The 17793-nt window shown below is 61.0% G+C and overlaps 1 protein-coding gene, 1 long non-coding RNA gene and 1 other non-coding gene across 5 annotated transcripts; 1 reads left to right on the forward strand and 2 right to left on the reverse strand.

Moving 5' to 3' along the window:
* The first annotated feature begins 321 nt into the window (after nt 1-321).
* On the forward strand, nt 322-17021 carry LOC119564174 (HAUS augmin-like complex subunit 5). 3 transcript variants are annotated; one of them, XM_037883190.2, is made up of 19 exons: nt 322-506; nt 9047-9109; nt 9377-9409; nt 9726-9750; nt 10237-10369; nt 10868-11027; nt 11354-11429; nt 11899-11978; nt 12059-12119; nt 12394-12521; nt 12785-12863; nt 13122-13267; nt 13551-13713; nt 14134-14214; nt 14405-14550; nt 15383-15497; nt 15755-15881; nt 16065-16197; nt 16596-17019. In XM_037883190.2, the coding sequence occupies exons 2-19, from the start codon at nt 9048-9050 to the stop codon at nt 16714-16716; spliced, it is 1869 nt and encodes a 622-aa protein (XP_037739118.1). In that variant the 5' UTR covers nt 322-506; nt 9047; the 3' UTR covers nt 16717-17019. The 3 variants fall into 3 exon arrangements, with proteins under 3 accessions (XP_037739118.1, XP_037739115.1, XP_037739120.1); XM_037883187.2 differs by lacking the exon at nt 322-506 and adding an exon at nt 8116-8316 and having other exon boundaries at nt 16596-17021; XM_037883192.2 differs by lacking the exons at nt 322-506; nt 9047-9109; nt 9377-9409 and having other exon boundaries at nt 9417-9796.
* On the reverse strand, nt 2639-8043 carry LOC119564176. The gene is made up of 4 exons (XR_006287316.1): nt 7682-8043; nt 6493-6794; nt 3654-4457; nt 2639-3538 (listed from the first exon to the last, which is right to left on the reverse strand). It is a non-coding gene; the product is annotated as an uncharacterized LOC119564176 (long non-coding RNA).
* Nucleotides 7354-7544, reverse strand: LOC119564281. Its single transcript, XR_005223078.1, has one exon. It is a non-coding gene; the product is annotated as a U2 spliceosomal RNA (small nuclear RNA).
* Nucleotides 17022-17793: the final 772 nt, after the last annotated feature.

The raw sequence follows: 17793 nt of genomic DNA on the forward strand, positions 1-17793 counted from the left end.
CTGAGCCCCGGGCTCCCCGCCCTCTGAACCCGCCCCCCCTCCCCCGCCAGCTGGCTGAGCCCCGGGCTCCCCGCCCTCTGAACCCGCCCCCCTCCCCCGCCAGCTGGCTGAGCCCCGGGCTCCCCGCCCTCTGAACCCGCCCCCCTCCCCCGCCAGCTGGCTGAGCCCCGGGCTCCCCGCCCTCTGAACCCGCCCCCTCCCCCGCCAGCTGGCTCAGCCCCGGGCTCCCCGCCCTCTGAACCCGCCCCCCCGCCAGCTGGCTCAGCCCCGGGCTCCCCGCCCTCTGAACCCGCCCCCCCGCCAGCTGGCTGAGCCCCGGGCTACTCTCCCTGGGAGGAGGCCCCGCCCCGCAGTGGGTGCCCGGGCTCTGGCTGACCGGACCCCGCTGTCTCCGGCGAGAGACTCGCTCTGCGCTGCAGGGACAGAGCCTGGCCGCGGGGTCCCGGCCCGGGGCTCGGTCCCGGGGAGCCGCTTTGGCCCTTTGAATTCCCCCTGCGGAGCGGGAGGTAGGTGAGTTCACAGCTGCCACGGGACCCGCTTCCCGGGGGGAGACACGCGTGGAGCGCGCGCCTCTCGCTACCTGCCGCCCGGACCTGCCCATGCGCCGGGGGGGGAGAAAATGGAAAAGTTTGGCTCGCAGATTCTTTCAAACCCCCCCCGCCCCCCGAGAAAGCAGCCGCTGTTGCTCCTATGTGGGGGGCGCAGCTCGGAGGCTCTGGCTGCTGGGGGGAGCATGTGGCCAAGCGGTGCCAGCAAACCCTGGCAGAAATCTGTGAGGGGGGGGCACCTGACCGTAAATCCCGTCCCGCGCCCTCCCCCCGCATCACCTCTCCTGGCATCGCTCGGGGAGGTGGATTAAGGGCAGCGGCGGGAGAGCCGCTCCGCTGAGGGGCCGGGCTGAAGGGCTCCCGCGGCGCAGCTGCAGAGATCGGGGAGGCTGGACCTGACTCCGGTGTGACTCGAGGGGCTCAGAATTCGCTCCGTTTTCCTTCCGACGTGAAGGCGAATAAGGGAATAAACCCTGTTCCCTGACCCCAGCTCCTGGGTTGTCTGTCATCCTGGGACTGCCATAAGGAATCCAGGTAAACCGCAATCGGTCGAGGTACTTATCTGGCCCCCACCACTGCAGTCTCTGTGCACCTCCTGAGTCTATCCCCGCCATGCTTGTGAAGGAGGGAAGCGGTGGTGTTCGTTGATCGGGGCCCTGGGAAATTAAATGACTAGCCCAGGGTCACCGCGGGAACTGGGCCCAGATTCTTAAAGGTATTTAGGCACTTAACTCGCATGGAAATCAGTGGGAGTTAAGCATCTAAACGCCTTCGAGGTCAGATCTGGGCCTTTGTGGTTGAGTTAGGAATAGAACCAGTGACTTTCCAGGCTCAGTTCAGTACCCTGCCTACCAGACCCTCCTTTTCTCCCACTTAAAATGAAGCCAGCAGTTACACGGCCCCCCTCCCCCGTAACTTTTATACACGTGCGTATTTTTTTCAGTCGCACGTGGATCATGGGTATGATGTAAATCCGCTGTCTTCAGATCCACGGCCAAGACCCGTTCTGCTTAACTACAGGCATAACGTGCCCAAGGACCCGGGTCCCAGTTCCTCCTCCTGTTGGTGGTGTCCTGGAAAGGAGCTGGTCTGTCCCCGCTACCTCTACGTTATGGCTGTCGGGGCCTCCCGAGAGATGGTGGGGAAAGGGGAGGCGCCTGGGGCACTGTTTACGTTGGGTTTCTCCCCGTGGGCGAGGTCAGTCAGTCTTTGGCAGCGGGGGAGTGGCGGCAGGAGCTCTGGAAGATGATGACCCCGGTGAGTGCCCACAGAGATGTGTGGAAAGGGGACTGTTCTGGCTGTAGCTGGTGGGGTGTGTCTCTTGGTTGTTAAGCTCATGTGTGTCTGTCTCATTTATGGCTAGTGTTACCCCTTCCTTTGGGTGCTTTAGGTTTCCTTTTTGGGGGGAGGGGCGGGCAGAGAGAAGTGTGCCGAGAATAAATGGTTCGTGCCAACAGTGTGTTTCGCCTTGGCAAAAGTAAACCGGAGTCGGGCCAGGTGCACGCTACGGACTTACATCGGCATCGCTGCGTTGCTCAGGGGCGTGACAAACCCGCCACCGCCCTGCGGCTAAAAGGCGCGCAGTGTAGCTGCGGTTTGTCTGCGGGAGAGAGCTCTCCCGCAGACAAAACAGTGCCACCCCCCAGGAGCAGCGGCGGCTCCCTGCACACAGAGCGCTGCTCACGCGGGCGCTTTTCCTAGTTAAACTTCTGTGTTTGGGGCCTGCGGGTGGGGTTTTTGTGTTGGTGTTTTAACACCCCAGAAAGACAATAACAGGGCTGTTACTCTGAAAAGCGTAGACAAAGCCTCAGCGTTTCACCGCTTGCTAAGCAGAAGGAGGAATAGCTTGTTTAGCGTAGTTAACACATTTCAAGGGACGCTTTTTTGAGGTGAAGTGGCCTGTTAACGCTCCTCCAGTCACAGGAAAGAAAGTAAAGGGGCCGAGGGGAAAGCAGTTGGGGGAGGTGGTTAGTGGTTTCCAGATTGTTGTAAATAAACCGTCAACCCAGTACCTTTATTCTGTCCGGGATTTTTAGTGTCTAGCAAAGTTCTGAATTTCAACTCCCAGGCCTGTCTTTTTGAAAGTGTTGTGCAGGTTTCCTTTGAGGATGAGGGCTGATGGATCACAGACAAGAGTGATTGCTCTGTGAGAAGTGCTCACCCACAGATGACGCGGTGGTCTTGTCTTATCGTTTTCCTGTTCGTCTGTGAGCATAGTGATTCTCTGGTTTCACCCCCATAGTTGTTGTTGGGGCATTTGGTGCACTGGATGAGGTAAACCACATGTTGTGATTGGCACGTGTAGGACCCGTGGATCTCGAAAGGCGTGTTGTGGAGTGTGTTGGTCGTTGTAGCAGTGGAGATGTGTCTGCAGGTTTTGCGTCTGGTGCTGCTGTGAGTTGGTGTGTCCTGGTCTGTGGGGAGCTCGCTTCTGATGATGAGCTTGGAGAGATTAGGGGTTGTTCTGAAGGCCAGAAGTGGGGCTTCAGGAAAGATTTGTTGGGTTTTAGTTGTTTGATACCCCCTATGGGTTGCAGCGTAGGGTGTGGTAGGTGACCACTAGGGGTGTGCGGTCGGTGGGGGTTTTATTTCTGTATTGAAGCACGTTTCCTTGGTGTATCTGGGTGGCCCATTCCACGATGCGATGTACTTCTCTGGTGGGGTGTCCCCCTTTGGCGAAGGCGGTTTTGAGCGTGTTAAGGCGCCTGTCCCTCAGAGCGTATTCTGTGGGATCTGAGTGCCCGCCAGTAGACAACAGATTGCTTGGTGTGTTTGGGGTGATTTCTGGATCTGTGAAGATAGGTGTGGTGATCCGTGGGTTTCCTCTATGTCTCGAGGGGTTCCTATGTCTGTAGGGTTCCAAGCATCGGCAAACACTGTCCTCTGCGTGTACTTGCTTGTCCAAAGGGGAGCGGGTGGGGTGGCACCAGTGGGTTTTGGAGAATGTCAGGGCTCTTGGCACCTTGCAGGATCAAGGCCTTTGAGTGTATCTGTAAAATAAGGAGAGCGTTCTTGTTGGTCAGAGGGACGTTTTTGCAGGTTATGAAATGGAACGCTTCTGTGTAGACCTGAGTAATGGGGTTGGGGGGAGGGGGAGAAACTTACCTGTGGGCAGCTGGTTCCACCGCTGCCCATTCTGGGGCTTCTCCCACCTTTCTGTCAAACAGCTGGTACTGGCCACAGTTGGAGACGGGGATAGTGGAATTGCAGGCAACCCCTTTTTATTGTTTCTGTGTAAAGTCAAAGAGGCAGCTTGGAGGAAAGGGACCTGAGAGCCCTCTGTGGCTATTCAGCTGCAGAGAAGCCAGAGGACTGACTGGTTTCGCTTCTCAGATATTATTAGCGGGTAGCAAGGAATGTCTGAAAGCCGCTCAACTGCACGCAAAGCTCAGTAAAGGCTCTTCGAGTTGTTCTCTGAACCTAAGTGGGAGCGGGACCCACACGTTTGGGTTTCGGAGGGTTTGTTCTGTTTAGGGGACAACTGAACTATTTTGTTCTTAGGTAAAAGATCAGTGACTGGTGGGTGCCGGTGCCCTGCATAACTATACAATAGGATCACCACAGCATTTGCCCCCCCTACCAGTGCAGAAGGTGTTACTCACCTAATTTTTCTAATTTTCTGGAGAAGTCTGATCTCTAGTTTTATGGCCCCCTGCCCCTCTCAAAGGAGCGGGGGGAACAGACTGAGGTCTGTGGAGCAAAGGCTGCTTCTCAAGCTACGTCTGTGCTGGGCCTGACACAATGGATCTGTAACCTCAGCTGGCTTCCCAGGTGCTACTGTGCTATTAATATTAATAATAATAAAGACTCCAACCCCGTAACTTTGCTCGTCTACCTCTTTCCTGCCTTTAGTCTTTGTTGTAGATCTTGAATCCTTGGTGCCAAGGAGCTCCTTGTCCCCCACTGACTCTGGGAGGGGAAGATGCAGTAATCTAAAATTAACATCTGCGCTTAGAACAAAGCTGGTCTTTCAGACTCTGCAAGTGTGAGAATACTTCCCTTCTCAGTAGTGCTTTTCAACCAGTCGTCTGGTATCAGTCCGGCTCCGTGAGATGGAACAGGATCTAGCTCCTGTCTTCGGTCCTGAGTGGACCCCCATTACAATAGTATTTGAGCCCCTCGCAATCTGCAGGGCATGGCTGTTGTTCCCTCCGGACAGGTGGGGAACTGAGGCACGGGGAAGCTATGCGACTTACCGAAGGTAACAAAGGGAGTCTCTGGTGGAGCAGGGAATTGCACCCAGATCTCCTAAATCACAGGCCGGCGCCCCACATCAGCTCTGCGTCTTACAAAGAGGGACACCGCACCCTAAGCCAACACACAGCTCAGCTTTTTTTTTTTTTTCTCTTCTCTCCCCACTCCCCCCCTTCCCCACTGGTAGTTTCCCCGAGGGGAGGTGCAGCGTTCCCGGAGGTACCGCAATACCAGGTCGACCTGTGGCGTGGACGGAGCAAGCTCCTATTCAGTCTCCCTGGCAGAGCAGAGCTCAGTACATCCAGAAAGGTGCATATTTTTCACAACGGCAATTCTTCCAGTTGTTTGTTCCTATCTCCTGTGACTTTTTGTGGAGCGTGCATGAGAAGATCTCTTTTCTGTTACGGGGAAGTCCGGTTCAGTTTCCACTGCCTTATCGGGTGATGCGCTGGAGAGCTGCTTATCCCTGTTCCTGCGCTCTGAATATAAATCGGTCTCTGCGGAGATTAGAATCCAAAGAGCTTCTGAGGGGCAGGTCCGCTCTAGCTCTGCGGAGAAGAGACCGAGACTGTTGAGACTCTGGGGGTTCCCAGTTTGATATTTAAGTATTGAAAACGTGCCATTTATTGGGGAGGGGCTGTCATCTCAAAGGTTCCTTTGCCTTTCCCTCCCTTCCTTTCGCTGCCTCTCAAGACTAGGTAAAGCTGCAACAATGGATTCCTAGATTTTAAGGGCAGCAGGGACAATGGGATCATTTGATCTGGCCTCCTGTTTAACACAGGCCGTAGAATTTTATCCATTTTCCCCTGTACAGAGCCAAATAACGTGTTGGACTATGTTGGCGTGCAGGCCTGATGGCTGGAGAGAGGGAGAATACAACACTGCCCTCAGCAGTTTCTTCCTCTAAGGGGGCACCAATGAACACGCCCAAGCTATCAACTCTGTCGCGTGGGAGCCCTGCAGATGCAGGTGCTTGTCTACATGGGAATAGTTCCTGCCATGGCCAGAGTGGAATAGCTTTGGAAGCGGAGTAGTAATTTTGGGGAATAAAGCTGCTTTTAGTTGGAACAGAGCGTCCGTGTCGGGGGGTTACGCTGGAAGAGCTACAGCGCAGTGGTTACTCTGCTTCTAGGAGGCCAGTCAATTCCCCCATGTAGACAAGCCTTTAGACGGCAGCCTTTGTGGGTCACAACAGCCAGCTCTGCTCCCTCTCCAGAGCTCACTTCATTTCGGCAGTTCTCTCTCACAGCTTGGTGGAAAAACAAAAAACTGCAAGGGAGGGGGAAACAACTCTCTCACTGAGCCCTGGTCTACGCTTCCAATGTATGTGGGTATAAAATGCATTCCCTGAGTGACACATTCTATTGACCTAGCCCCATCGCCCCCCAGCCCCCCCGGGTGTAGACTGGTTTCTCCTAGGGAGATAGCTTGGCAATGGATTTCTCCCAGCCAGGTGCTCACACTTACAGCGCTGCAGCTGGGCCACTGAAGCATTTGGTGGAGACGCTACCTAGGCTGACGGGAGAAGCTCTTTCAGTGGCATAGGTAGCGTCTCCACAAACCGTTGCCACAAACCAGCCTTTCACAGAAGAAACAAGGAGGAGTCCTTGTGGCACCTTAGAGACGAAAACATTTATTTGGGCATAAGCTTTTGTGGGCTATAACTCACATATAACTCAGATGCATGGAGTGATAGGTACAGTAAGCGGGTATAAATATACAGCACATGAAAAGATGGGAGTTGCCTTACCAAGTTGGGGGGCGGGTCAGGGCTCACGAGGCCAATTCCCAACAGTTGACAAGCAGGTGTGACTATCAACAGAGGGGAAATTACTTGTTGTAGTGAGCCAGTCGCTCCCAGTCTCTATTCAGGCCTAATTTGATGGTGTCAGGTTTGCAAATTAATTCCAGCGCTGCAGTTTCTCGTTGACTCCTCGTTGTTTTTGCTGATACAGACTCACAGGGCTGCCCCTCTGAAACCTTTCACAGAAGAGTAAGGCTGAGCACTTCACAGCTGTAAAGCATGTCACAAACACTGCATAATGAGCTCTCCTGGGAGAGGAGGTAAACAGTTTAATCTTTGCTCTGCAGAGCACTTTGAAAGGGGCAGCCACCTGAAGCGTCCTGTCCCAAGCCACATCCTAGGAACCAGAAGTTAAATATGAGTGTTTTGAACTTCTGTTACAGAGGATTGGGGCCCCTGCGTGCTGGGTGCAGGCCCACACCTACTGCCTTCACTTGAGCTTACAAATCAAAACACATAGACCATCTGTTGGGGGGGGAGAAGAATACCACCTGTCTATCCAATCATAATGCGGTTATTTTTTATAATATTGAAGGTCACGTGTCTATAAAGAAGTATCTCCCTGATAAACCCCTATTCACGCCTCCTCCTGTTAAAAGCACTCCCCGCGCACAGCAGAGTCCCAGCTTTTTAAATAATTCTCCAGTACCACAAAAAGCTCCTCCCGCCTCCCCGCTGACAGAATTGCAGCGGACCCTTAATACAACCCACCGTTCCCCGCAAACAAACCGAAGAATTGAATAATTGAAAATTAAAAAAGAAAGAGATTTACTGAGTCTGTTTTTGAACCACCATAGTCTCCCCGGGTGGAGGTGCACCGCTCCCGGAAGTACTGCAATACCGGGTCGATGCGTGGAGTGGATGGAGTAAGCTCCTATTCCATCTCCCTGTTTCAAAAATCCATTTAATATATAGTTCTCAGATAGAGAACGTATCAGATATTAAACTGATAAGAACAGATACTACACTTGATCTTAGCCAAAAGGCCGAGAAGCGATACCCTCTACTCGGGGTGTTGTGCAGCCCACCCGTTCCCACAGCTCTCCGCCGGACGGTGACCGCCGCCGCTGAGCGGCACGAACGCCACCGCCATGCTCTGAGCGCTTCCAATCTACGCCGACTGCCTTTGCCTTACCGCTCCATTCTCACCAACCAAAGCCAACCGCCTCCGGCCTGAAAATTCAGCTTCAAAACTGCTCCGTTCCTCCAGCTTGTTCGCGGCCGCCTCGTCACTCGTTTCTCCGCCTGAAAGGTTCTCTCTATTTGCATGAAGCCGGCCCCTTCGCTGCAGCGTGCTGACGGCACCGGCGGGCTAACGCCGGCCTTGCCCGTCGAGACTCGCTGCCTGCTCGCGCCCCCTGCAGCCCACGCGACTCAAGCACTTTTTTTTTTTTTTTACCTTCCCCGGGGGAATTCAGTGCCCAGGGCGCATGAGCTGCGCCTTCTGTTCGTTCTGCCGGAAGCCTGCAGGTGGCGCTGTTACACACTGGGGAGGGGCCACCCTGGGGCCTGCGGCGGGACCCGCACGAAGGGGGGAAAAGCCAATTGTGGCTGCCGGCAGGCCCCGCCCCCTTCCCCGGCAGGCCCCGCCCCCCAGCAGCGACAGGCCCCGCCCCCAGCTCCCGGCGGGCCTTGCGGCAGCGGCCGGCGCGCTCGGCGCTCGGGTCCCGGCATGGAGCGGGGCGGGCCCGCGCTGGAGCTGAAGCTCTGGGCGGCCCAGGAGATGGGGCTGCCCCCCGGGAAGGTGCCCCCCGACGGGGCCTTCCGCCGGTGAGAGCCCCGGGCCCCCCAGCGCGGGGACCCCCCCGGCTCCCGCCCCCCCGGTCCTTCCCCTCCCCCCAGCGCGGGGACCGGCTCCCGCCCCCCGCGGACCCCCCCTCCCTTTCCCAGCACTGGCACCCTCCGCCTCCTGCCCCCCCCCGCTCCCCGTCTCCTTTTGTTCCGCGGGTTCCCGTTTCCCTCCTTGTCCGCGGGCTCCTGCGGCTCCCCCCGGCCGCCTTTCCCCTGCTCCTTCGGGGTCCCCGCTGTGGGGGCCGGCCTCCCTCTCTCCTCGCGTCCTGCCCCCCTGGTGGTCCTCCCCCCTTAGCCCCCCCCTTGCCTCCTCTGCTCCTTGGTACCTTCCTGCCCCAGCCCCCCTCACACACCCACCTGGGACTTCTCTTCCCCATGGGTTCCCTGCCTGCCCTACTCCCCCCACATCCACATTCAGGGCCCCTTGATTGTATCCCAGCTGTGGGGCCAGAGGCCCCCCACACACACACACACTCCGCTCTCCCCCAGAAAAGGGCCTCCCAGCCCCCTGCCAGGTTACCCCCAAGCCTTGTGAGGTTACCTGGATGGGCCCGGCCCGGTGGGGGGGAGGGAAGGAAAAGGGGGTATCCAGCCCTGGGGCAGGGACGTGGGCGGGATATACGGCCCTCAACCGAGGGCCACCCATGCTCCTCGTAGGGGTTTCCGGTCGCGTCCCCGTGGGGCTGATGCTGTTGCTCTGTATCCCCAGGATGTGCTCAGGCCAGTGTGCGGAGATCTGGAGATACGTCACCCGGCATGTGCACCACCAGAGGTGAGAGGAATGGGGTGCGGCGCCTTTCCCCTCAAAGGGCCGCTGGCTCCCACCCGGCCCCAGGGCGGGGGACTGGCTGGCTCAGGGGGGCAGCAGCGGGGAATCGGACATGGGGGCCTTCTGCTTTTCAGGTCTCCTCCCAGAGCCAGGGGTAGAACCCAGGAGTCCTGGCTCCCGTCCTCCCCTGCTCTAACCACTGGACCCCCCTCCCTTCCCAGAGCCATTGCTGCTCCTGCAGTAGATTCACCCCTCTCTCTTTCCTCACAGGAATGTGAAGAAGATCCGAGGGAACTTGCTGTGGTATCCTTTCCTCGTTCCCCTTTGCCGTGGGGGCTTGTTACTATGGGCAACTTTCTCACCAAGAGGCCCATCCAGCCCAGTGTCCTGCCCCGTCCCTGCCTGGACCAAGCCCCTGGGCCCATCCAGCCCGGTGTCCCCTATGCCCTATAGGGGCGGGTTTAATTTCCTTGCCGAGCCTTGGCTGGTGTCTGTCTCCTGGCCTTGGACCTCGAAGCCTGCTGGCTCCAACCTCTCCCTGACGTCTGTTTGTCTGTCCGTCTGTCCGGGCCTCTGTCACTCTCCACGTTCAGCCTCCTTTACTCAGGCCTTGCCTCAGGTACCAGCATCTGGAGGAGGCAGAGGTGAGGGGGCCGGTGGAGACTGCTGGTTGAATGGGAGATGGGGCAGGTGTGGATGGGGCGTGTGGGTGAGGGCTGTGGGTGGGATGGGACGGGACGGGTGTTGCTGTGGTGGGTGGGGGAGTCGGTAGGGGATGGTAATCTGGATTTGGAGGGGCGGGGAAGGGGATCGGGGTGCTGTGGGGTGGGATAGAGTGGGTCAGGGTAGGGGATGGGGTCGTGGGGCAAGGTGAGGATGAGGTGGTGCTGCGGGGTGGAATAGGGTGGGAGCAGTGGGTGGGAAGTGAGTCCGGGTGGGATCGTGGTGCAGAGGGGTCCTATGGCATGGGATAGGGTGGGGGACAGTGGGTGCCTTGTTGCTGAGCTGTGGATCTGGGAGATGAGGGTGGGGGATTGGGGTTGGGGTGCTGCAGGGTGGAGCAGGGGCCTTGCCGTGGGGTGAGCAGGATGCCTGGGTCTATAGCAGTCGGTGTCTCCCCCTCCCCACAGGGAAAGCCCAGTGGGTCGGAACCAGAGCAGGAGCGGCGCCAGCAGCTTGCCCAGGGCGTGGCCCGCCTGCGTGGGGAGCTGCAGCAGCTGGACCTGCAGATAGAGACAGCCCAGCGCGAGGTCATGGCTGACGGTAAGGGGGGAGCCCCAAGGATCTGGGAGGCGGCGTAGTCTGTGCCTCCAGCGCTCTACCCCAGGCCATCACTCTGGGGGTGGGGGGCACAAAGTCCACCCCAGTCCTCCCATCTGTTCTCCCCCAACACCCAGTGGGATCGTCCCCCTGCAGCCCAAATCCATTTCCCCCCGCTTCTTCGTGCGGGGGGGGCAGGATTGTTCCCCCTCCCTGCCGTCCTTGGGGGTACGTGGTCTCTTCCCCATCCGCAAGGTTCCCGTGGCCCCTGGGGCTGCTGATTTTCCCCCTATGGTCCCTCCCCAGACAATCACCTGTGGGGTTCACACCCATCACCTCAGGACTCCTGGGTTCTGGGAGCGGGGCAAGGGAGGGGGAGAGGCTGGGAGCCAGGACTCCTGGGTTCTATCCCCAGCTCTGGGAGGGGAGTGGGGCCTAGTAGTTATCGTCTGGGGCTTGGGGTGGGGTTTCCCTGATGCTCTTTCTGCTCCCACCCCGCAGAGGTCTCCCTGGAGGCGGCCCAGGAGCGGATCCGTGACGCCCAGCGCCGCTCCCTGCTGCTCAAGGCCTATGCGGCCCGCCTGGCCAAGGAACGCCAGCAGCTGCAGGGCAGCGTAGCACAGCTGAGGGGGTGGCTGGAGCAGCTGAAGGACATCAGCAGGTGTGTGGGGGGTGGTTCCGTCCTTAGCGTGGGGTCCCCACTGCTCCTGGTCGCGTCCCCCGGAATCCTTTGCTTCTGAAGCACTATCCGGTGGACATCTCTGCTGGGCAGTAGCTCCCAGAATCCTTTGCTCCTTGGTAGGGGGTCCCATGGCAGGTGGCATTAGGGATTGCCCATCCTGGGTAGCATCTCTCAGGATCCTTTGCTCCATGGCAGGGTCCCGCTGGGGATGGGGGGAGATGTCCTGAACTGTGCTCCCCCTTCCTCTCCCGCCCCCCACCCCACCCCACCCCGCCAATTTTCACAGCCTCCTCTGGTCTCTGCAGAAAGGCCAAGGTGGAGCTGACGATGGGAGGGAAGGTGCCTGACCTCGGATTTGCTGGCTTGGAGCCTGAAGTACTGGTGAGTTGGGGAGAGGATAGTGGGTAGATCCTGGGCGGTGGGAGAGGAAGTTGAGAATCCTGCTCCGCTCTGCTAGTTGGGGATGGTGATCTGGGGATCCCAGTCCTGGATCTCATGGGGGGGGATCTGGAGATGCCAAGGCAGGATCTAGTGACAAGGGGTACCCGGTAATCTGAGCCCTGTGAATGCCAGCATGGGGCTCTGGTGATCTCCCTGTGGGATCTGGCGATGGGGTTTGGTTGGGAAGGAGGAGGGAATCGGACTGAGCCTGGTGCCGGGCCCCGGGGAGAGTCTGTCGGGCCATTGGCAATCAGGTCTTGGGATCCTGAGGGATCTCCCTGAGCCTGGTGCCTGGATCCCAGTAAGGGGGGAGGATCCAGTAGATCCTGGTGATCTGCAGCTTTCTTGAGGGCCGTCGTGTCTTCCCCACCCCGGTAACCCGTCCGCATGTCTGTCCCTGTCTCCGCAGCGGGACGTGAGGACGGCCTGCCAGCTGCGCTTCCGCTTCCTGAAGTCACTCTTCGAGCACAGCACATCTGGGGCCCTCCCGTAAGACCCTGTGAGCTCCCCTGCCCTCCCCTTCCCCCGTGCTCTGTTTCTGACCCGCCCCATGTGTGTCTCTCTCTCAGCAGCGGGACAAGCGAGGAGCTGCTGGACGCGTCCTACCAGCACTGGCTGAGCACGGTGGAGGTAACGGGGGGGAGGGAGGAGCAATGGGGTAGGTACCCTGGGGACGGCTCGCCTGCTGCAGGGATGCAGCCACCTCTGGGAGGGGCAGCTGGGCGCCCCTTAGCGCCGGGCTGGGGCATTGAGGCAGCCCTGACTGCCAGGGGAGAGCCCCCTGCCCTGCTCCCTGCAGCGCAGCGCCCTCTAGCCCCGCACTGGGGCATTGGAGCCAGCCGTGAGGGAAGATACAGCGTCCCTGGCCCACTGTGGCTCATCTCCCACCTCTCTGCCCATGCAGGACATCGTGGGTTCCCACCCTCCCAACCATGTCCTGGCAGCCCTGGAGCACCTGGCCCTGGAGAACACCCTGCAGATGCAGGAGCTCACCAGCCGCATTGACATTCCCCGCGACGTAGAGGCCCTCAAGTGGGTACCGCTAAGGGGCTGACGGTGTGGGGGTGTGGTGCTGTAGGGAGCTGTCGCCCCCCAGTGGTGGTGGCTTGTACTTGGGGGTGGGGGCAGAGTCAGAGCTCGAGAGAGAGGGGTGCTGTGGGGCTTTGGCCCCCTGGTGGTGGCAGCTTGTACTGCATGGGGGCAGAGTCGGGGCTCCGGGGCCTGTCACCCCAGTGGTGCTGCAGTGACCCATGGCACCAATGCTGGGACCTGTATCTCTGCCCTCTGGCCTGCAGGTTCCGCTACGAGAGCTCCCGCCTGGAAGACCTGGCGGGGCCGCCAGCAGCCCTGCCCTCAGTCCGGGGCCTCATACAGGTGAGTGGGGGCATGCGGGGGGGCAGGCAGGGCCGCATGGGGGGACTGGGCAGTCCCAGTGGCTAGGATATATAGCGGGGGAGGGAGGGAGCCACATCTGGGGCTCCTGGAGTGTGGGATATATCAGGGGGAGGGGGCTGTATCTCAGTGCTGGGGGGTCCCAGGGACAACAGGGCCCATATCTCTGGCTGGGATAGAGTGGGGGGAGGGGGCAGAGTCCCCTGGCCCCTCCTTACCTGCTCCCTCCCCCGGCTGCAGGAAGGCTGGAGCAGGTGTGAGGAGCTGTGGGTGCAGCAGCTCCCCCTACAGGCCCGGGAGCAGCGCGGCACGGCGCAGCTTGCCTCCCTCGTGCAGGAGATGCACCGGCTGCTGGCGGACGGCTCGGAGCACGCCATCCTCGCCAGGTAGCTGCCCCAGGCCCTGGGAGACACCCCGCCCCCTGGACTCAGCCCTGCACAGTTCGTGACCACCCACCGCTGGGAGAGCGCTCCCTGCTGGCGGGACTTCCCACCCCAGGGGTACCCCGGCTCTGTCAGGGCCCCCTGGAGCGCGCTCCCTGCTGGGGAGACTTCCCTGTCCTGTGGGGTCCCCCTGCGCTCTCGGGGCCCTGTGGTGAGCACCCCCTGCTGGGGAGACTCCCCCCCCCCCGCCCCCCCACTGAACTGGCCTGTCCCGCCCGGCCCCCAGGGCGGTGCTGGAGCTGGAGCTGCGGGCTGTGCGGCTGGCAGGGCTGCGGGATGGGCTGCGTCGAGGCTGCCAGGAACTGGAGCAGGAGGCAAGTGCCCGCCATGCCGAGCTGCAGGCCTTGCAGAGCAAGCGTCAGCGCATCCTGGACTTCCGCCACCTGGTGGTGAGTGCGGGAAGCGCGGGGGGGAATCTGGGGGCCTGAGCAGGGCAACCTCTGGACGTGGGACCTGCCTGGGGGGTGGGGAGGCAGTAGGGCACACAGGAGGATGAGGTGGGGTTGGCTGGGAGGGTGCCCGTGGGTGGGGGGTTCCTGGAGGGGGATCCACAGGGTACCTGGCTGGCCTGGGGGGAAGGAAGTAGAGGGGGTGCATGCTAGGGGGAGTATATGGGTTTGGGGATGAAGGGGGGGGGGGCAGGGAAAGGAAGGAGTGGACAAGTTGGGGGTCGGGGGGGTTCCTTCTGTGGGAAAGGGAGGGATTGCGGGGTTGAATCTGGGGGTGCCTTACTGGCCCAGGGGGAGCAGGGACACTGTCTTGAAGCAGCCCCAGGACTGACACTTTCTCCCCCCTCTCCCCCCCCCCAGCGCGAAAAGCAGCAGCACGTCCGGGCGCTGATCAAAGGCACCTCCTACATCAAATCCCAGCTCCGCAAGGACCAGGCCGAGGTGAGACACCCTCCCATGACAAGGGGCGGGATCAAGGGGCACTGACAGAGGGTGGGGGAGTCCAGGGCTGGGATACCAGGGGGCTGTGGGTCGGGACTGAGGGGCACCGGCAGGGCTGCGGGAGTGGGGCCCAGGGCTGGGGGGGGGGGCACCAGCATGGTCTCCCCCAACCCCCCACTCTCTCTCTCAGGTCCAGGCCTTCGTGCAGAGGAAGCTGCTGGGCCCGGAACAGGACGTGACCCTGGAGTCGCAGCGGCTGCACGGGGGCGTGGAGCGCGAGATCCGGCAGCTGGGGGCCATCGCCCTCCCCTGCCTGCTGCACCGCAGCCTCCCGGGGTGAGTCTCCCCCCACCCTCCTGCTCTGTCTGATTGCTCTCCCCTACAGCGAGCAGGGTCCTGGGGCCAACTGTCTCCTCTTGGGCTGCCCCAGGGGCTGGGTCCCCATATGGGGGGGCGCCCCTTGGCCTTAGGGGGGTGTTCCTGTGCCCCCCCTCCTGCACTACTGGACTTGCGGTATGCAGGATTCCTGGGATTTTCTCCCCCCTCCCCTTCCCTGGGAAAAGCACCCTGAGATCTGCCGGTTGGAGGGAGGTAGGTGCCCGCAGAGCAGTACCGATACTCTGCTCCTCTGCCCCAAGCTGGGGGCGCTGGTCCTCTGGGAGGAGCATCAGTACTTAGGCAGTGGTATTAATGCTGCAGTCGTGGCATGGAGACGAGCAGGAGCGTTGGTGCTGGGGAATACTCATGAAAACCCCGTATTCTCTGGGCGGAGAGCTAATACCCTGAGAATAGGGCAGGGGCTTTAATACTCTGGGAGCATGAATACTCCCTCCGGGGGGGGTAATGCTCTGAGAGCATTGGTACCCGAGATCTGTGGTGGGAGGATTAATACTTTCTGGGCTGATAATGCTCTAGGAGCGTCGGTAGCCTATAGCGGTGAGAGGAGCATTGATACTCTCAGGGGTATTAATACTGTGGGAACACTGGTACCTGCTCTCCCGGGGGTACCAATGCTGTACTATGCCGGCAGGACGGGGCCCCTCCAGCCCTTCCTGGGGAGCGGGAGGGCTGTGGGCTGGGGTGCCCGGTGGGGAGGGGGGATGCCTGAGGGTGAGGGGTTCAGGGGCTGATCCTCGGCTGCCCTGACCCGGTCGTCCCCCGCCTCCAGGTCCCAGCAGGTCCCGGCCCACGAGCTCTCCATCCATCGGCTGGACCGGACGGGGCTCGTCCTGGACCGGGCCTTCCTCGCTGTGTGCCAGGCTGCCGGCTTCCCTCTCTACAAGGTGAGACGCACACTTGGTGAAGCAATGGGGCAGGGAGCAGGAATGTCTCCCCACAGGGTGGGAGTGAACCCCTCCTCTATGAGACCCTCTTCTGGGGAGAGATGGGATGGGGGGCCCCGGGAAGGGGGTGGGGCAGGAGCACCCCCCTAGTTTATTCTGCATTAAACCTCCCCAGAGCCCCCTGGGGGGTGATCTTGGGGGAGAGGGGGCAGGCCCTGTCTCCCCTCACCCCCTGTGTCTATCTGTCTCTGCCCCAGGCCCCGGAGCACCTCCTGCCCCACATGGCTGAGCTGAAGAAGGAGCTGCTGGCCCTGCGTGCCCAGCTGGGTTACAAGAGCCAGGCGCTAGCCAGCCTGCAGCAGCGCCAGGGGACCGACGTGCAAGGTGAGCTCTCCCCAGGGGGACGACCCCCAGCCTCCGGGCCCTTCCCAGGGTCTGCGAGGGGCACCCTCCTGGCACACGAGCCGGCCTGAAGGGTGGCAGGACCATGGCATCCGACCAGCACAGCTCAACACCCCCCCCCAAGCCATAACTCCTCCGGGCCTCACCAGTGTCTCTTTCCCCCAGTCCTGCTGCAGGCCCTGCGGGACCACGACCGGGAGCAGGCCGGAGCCCTGGGGCCGCGGATCCAGCTGGTGACCGAGCAGTGCGAGCGCCGCATCGAGCGCTGGCCCGAGGTGCAGGCCACGATCGACGCCTGGTGAGGAGCCCCCGCCCACCTGGTTTATGGGACGCCTTGTTCTCCAGAGGGGGGAGGCCCTGCCCATCCTGTGCTGGGAGGGGGTCCAAGGTTGGGGCTGTGAGGAAGAAGAGGGCTTGCCCAAGTGGGGGGGGGGGCACAGGAGGGACTGATTGGGGGGGGTTGGGGTAGGAAGGAAGGGGGTGGTCTGGTGACTCTGGAGAATGGGCGTACCTAGGGAGTGGCCGGGGGGGGGGGGCATATGCCATAAGGGATGATGGGGTGGGGGGGGAGATTGTGCACACGGGGTAAGTGTGGACATGGTGGTGTCTGTGCTGGGGGGGGGGGGGGAACTGGGGCGGGGGGCCGGAAGGAGCCATCTCACCCGCTCCCCACTCTCTCCCCGTCCCTGTGTTTAGGTGGGAGCAGCCGGGGCAGTTCTCCCTGCCGGCGGAGCACCGCCAGGGCCTCACCTTGCAGCAGTGGCTGGAGCGCTGGACCCTGGCCCTCAAGACCCTCCAGCAGCACAGCTGGGCCTGATGGCCCTGTCCTGCCTGGGAGGGGCTTGGGGAGGTGCAGTTGTAGGTAGCCACACCCGGGTTAGGGAAGGAGTGTGAGTGGGACACGCCTATCTGGGGTGGAGTTATTGAGGGGCCTAGCCCAGTCCAGCTGTCCCCTCTTCCGCAAGGTGGGTGGTCAGTGTAAGGGGGGGTGACCAGATGCTGGGGGTGGGAGGGTTGGTGGGGCTGAGCGGAGGTGGGGGAGTGGGGTCAGGTGTGGGGGGGATCCCACGTGGGTTTTGTGGCATTCTGTAATTCCCATTGTTCTGAATAAACTGACTAAATGCGCATTCAGGTCTATGGCGGGGACTGGGACATGGGGCCTTTCCCCTCTGGGGGACGCCAGCTCCGACCTGCCCCAGGGCAGGGACTGGCAGGCTCAGGTGGGTGGGGAATGGTCCCCTGCTAGGGGGCACCAGCTCTGTCTGGCTGCTCCAGGCTGGCTTGGCCTGTGGTTCTGCCTGGACCATCCCACCCTCCCTTGTGCCCTGCCCTAGGGGCCAGTAAAGACAGCCCTGTCCCGGGCACCTGAACCCAGGGGTTTATTCCTGTGCTGAGGTAGCAACAGCCCCTCAGATCCCACCCCTGAGCTCGCCGCCCTGGCTGCGGCCATCCCCTCCTTGGCAGAACCACCTCTGAAGCCTTTCGGGGGGTTTGGGGGCAACTTTGTCCTTATCCCTCTTCCATGGAGAAACTGAGGGATGGAACAGGGAGAGGTGAGTGGCCTAAACCCAGGAGCCCTGGCTCCCAGACTCACTCCCTCCCCCTTCCTGTTGGAAATCCAAGTGGAGAGAAGCTTTGCTGGGGGGGACCCCCAGCTAGGAAGTGGGGTAGACAGCACCTATCGGTGGGGGGCGGGAGGCCCCTCTCAGGCTGATCCCTCTGACTGCCTCAGACCGGGCCCTGGGAGTGTCCCAGAGCCGGCCACCACCTGGGTGATTTGCGGAGGGAAGGAGGGTGCCAGCGCTCTACCCATCCCCTGGGAGCTGACGGGGTCTGGGGTACCCTCAGCTGGTTGGGGGGACATGGGCGCACGTGGCCCCGCGCTGGCTGATAG

The sequence above is a fragment of the Chelonia mydas genome, chromosome 24 (assembly GCF_015237465.2).
Source record: "Chelonia mydas isolate rCheMyd1 chromosome 24, rCheMyd1.pri.v2, whole genome shotgun sequence".
In the NCBI taxonomy this organism is placed as follows: Eukaryota; Metazoa; Chordata; order Testudines; family Cheloniidae; genus Chelonia; species Chelonia mydas.

Coding starts and splice junctions, on each gene's coding strand:
- LOC119564174 (XM_037883187.2), top strand. CDS start 8,219: ATGGAGCGGGGCGGGCCCGCGCTGGAGCTGAAGCTCTGGGCGGCCCAG. Junction 11,979..12,058: donor AGCACATCTGGGGCCCTCCC/GTAAGACCCTGT, acceptor TCTCTCTCTCAG/CAGCGGGACAAGCGAGGAGC. Junction 12,522..12,784: donor CGCGACGTAGAGGCCCTCAA/GTGGGTACCGCT, acceptor TCTGGCCTGCAG/GTTCCGCTACGAGAGCTCCC.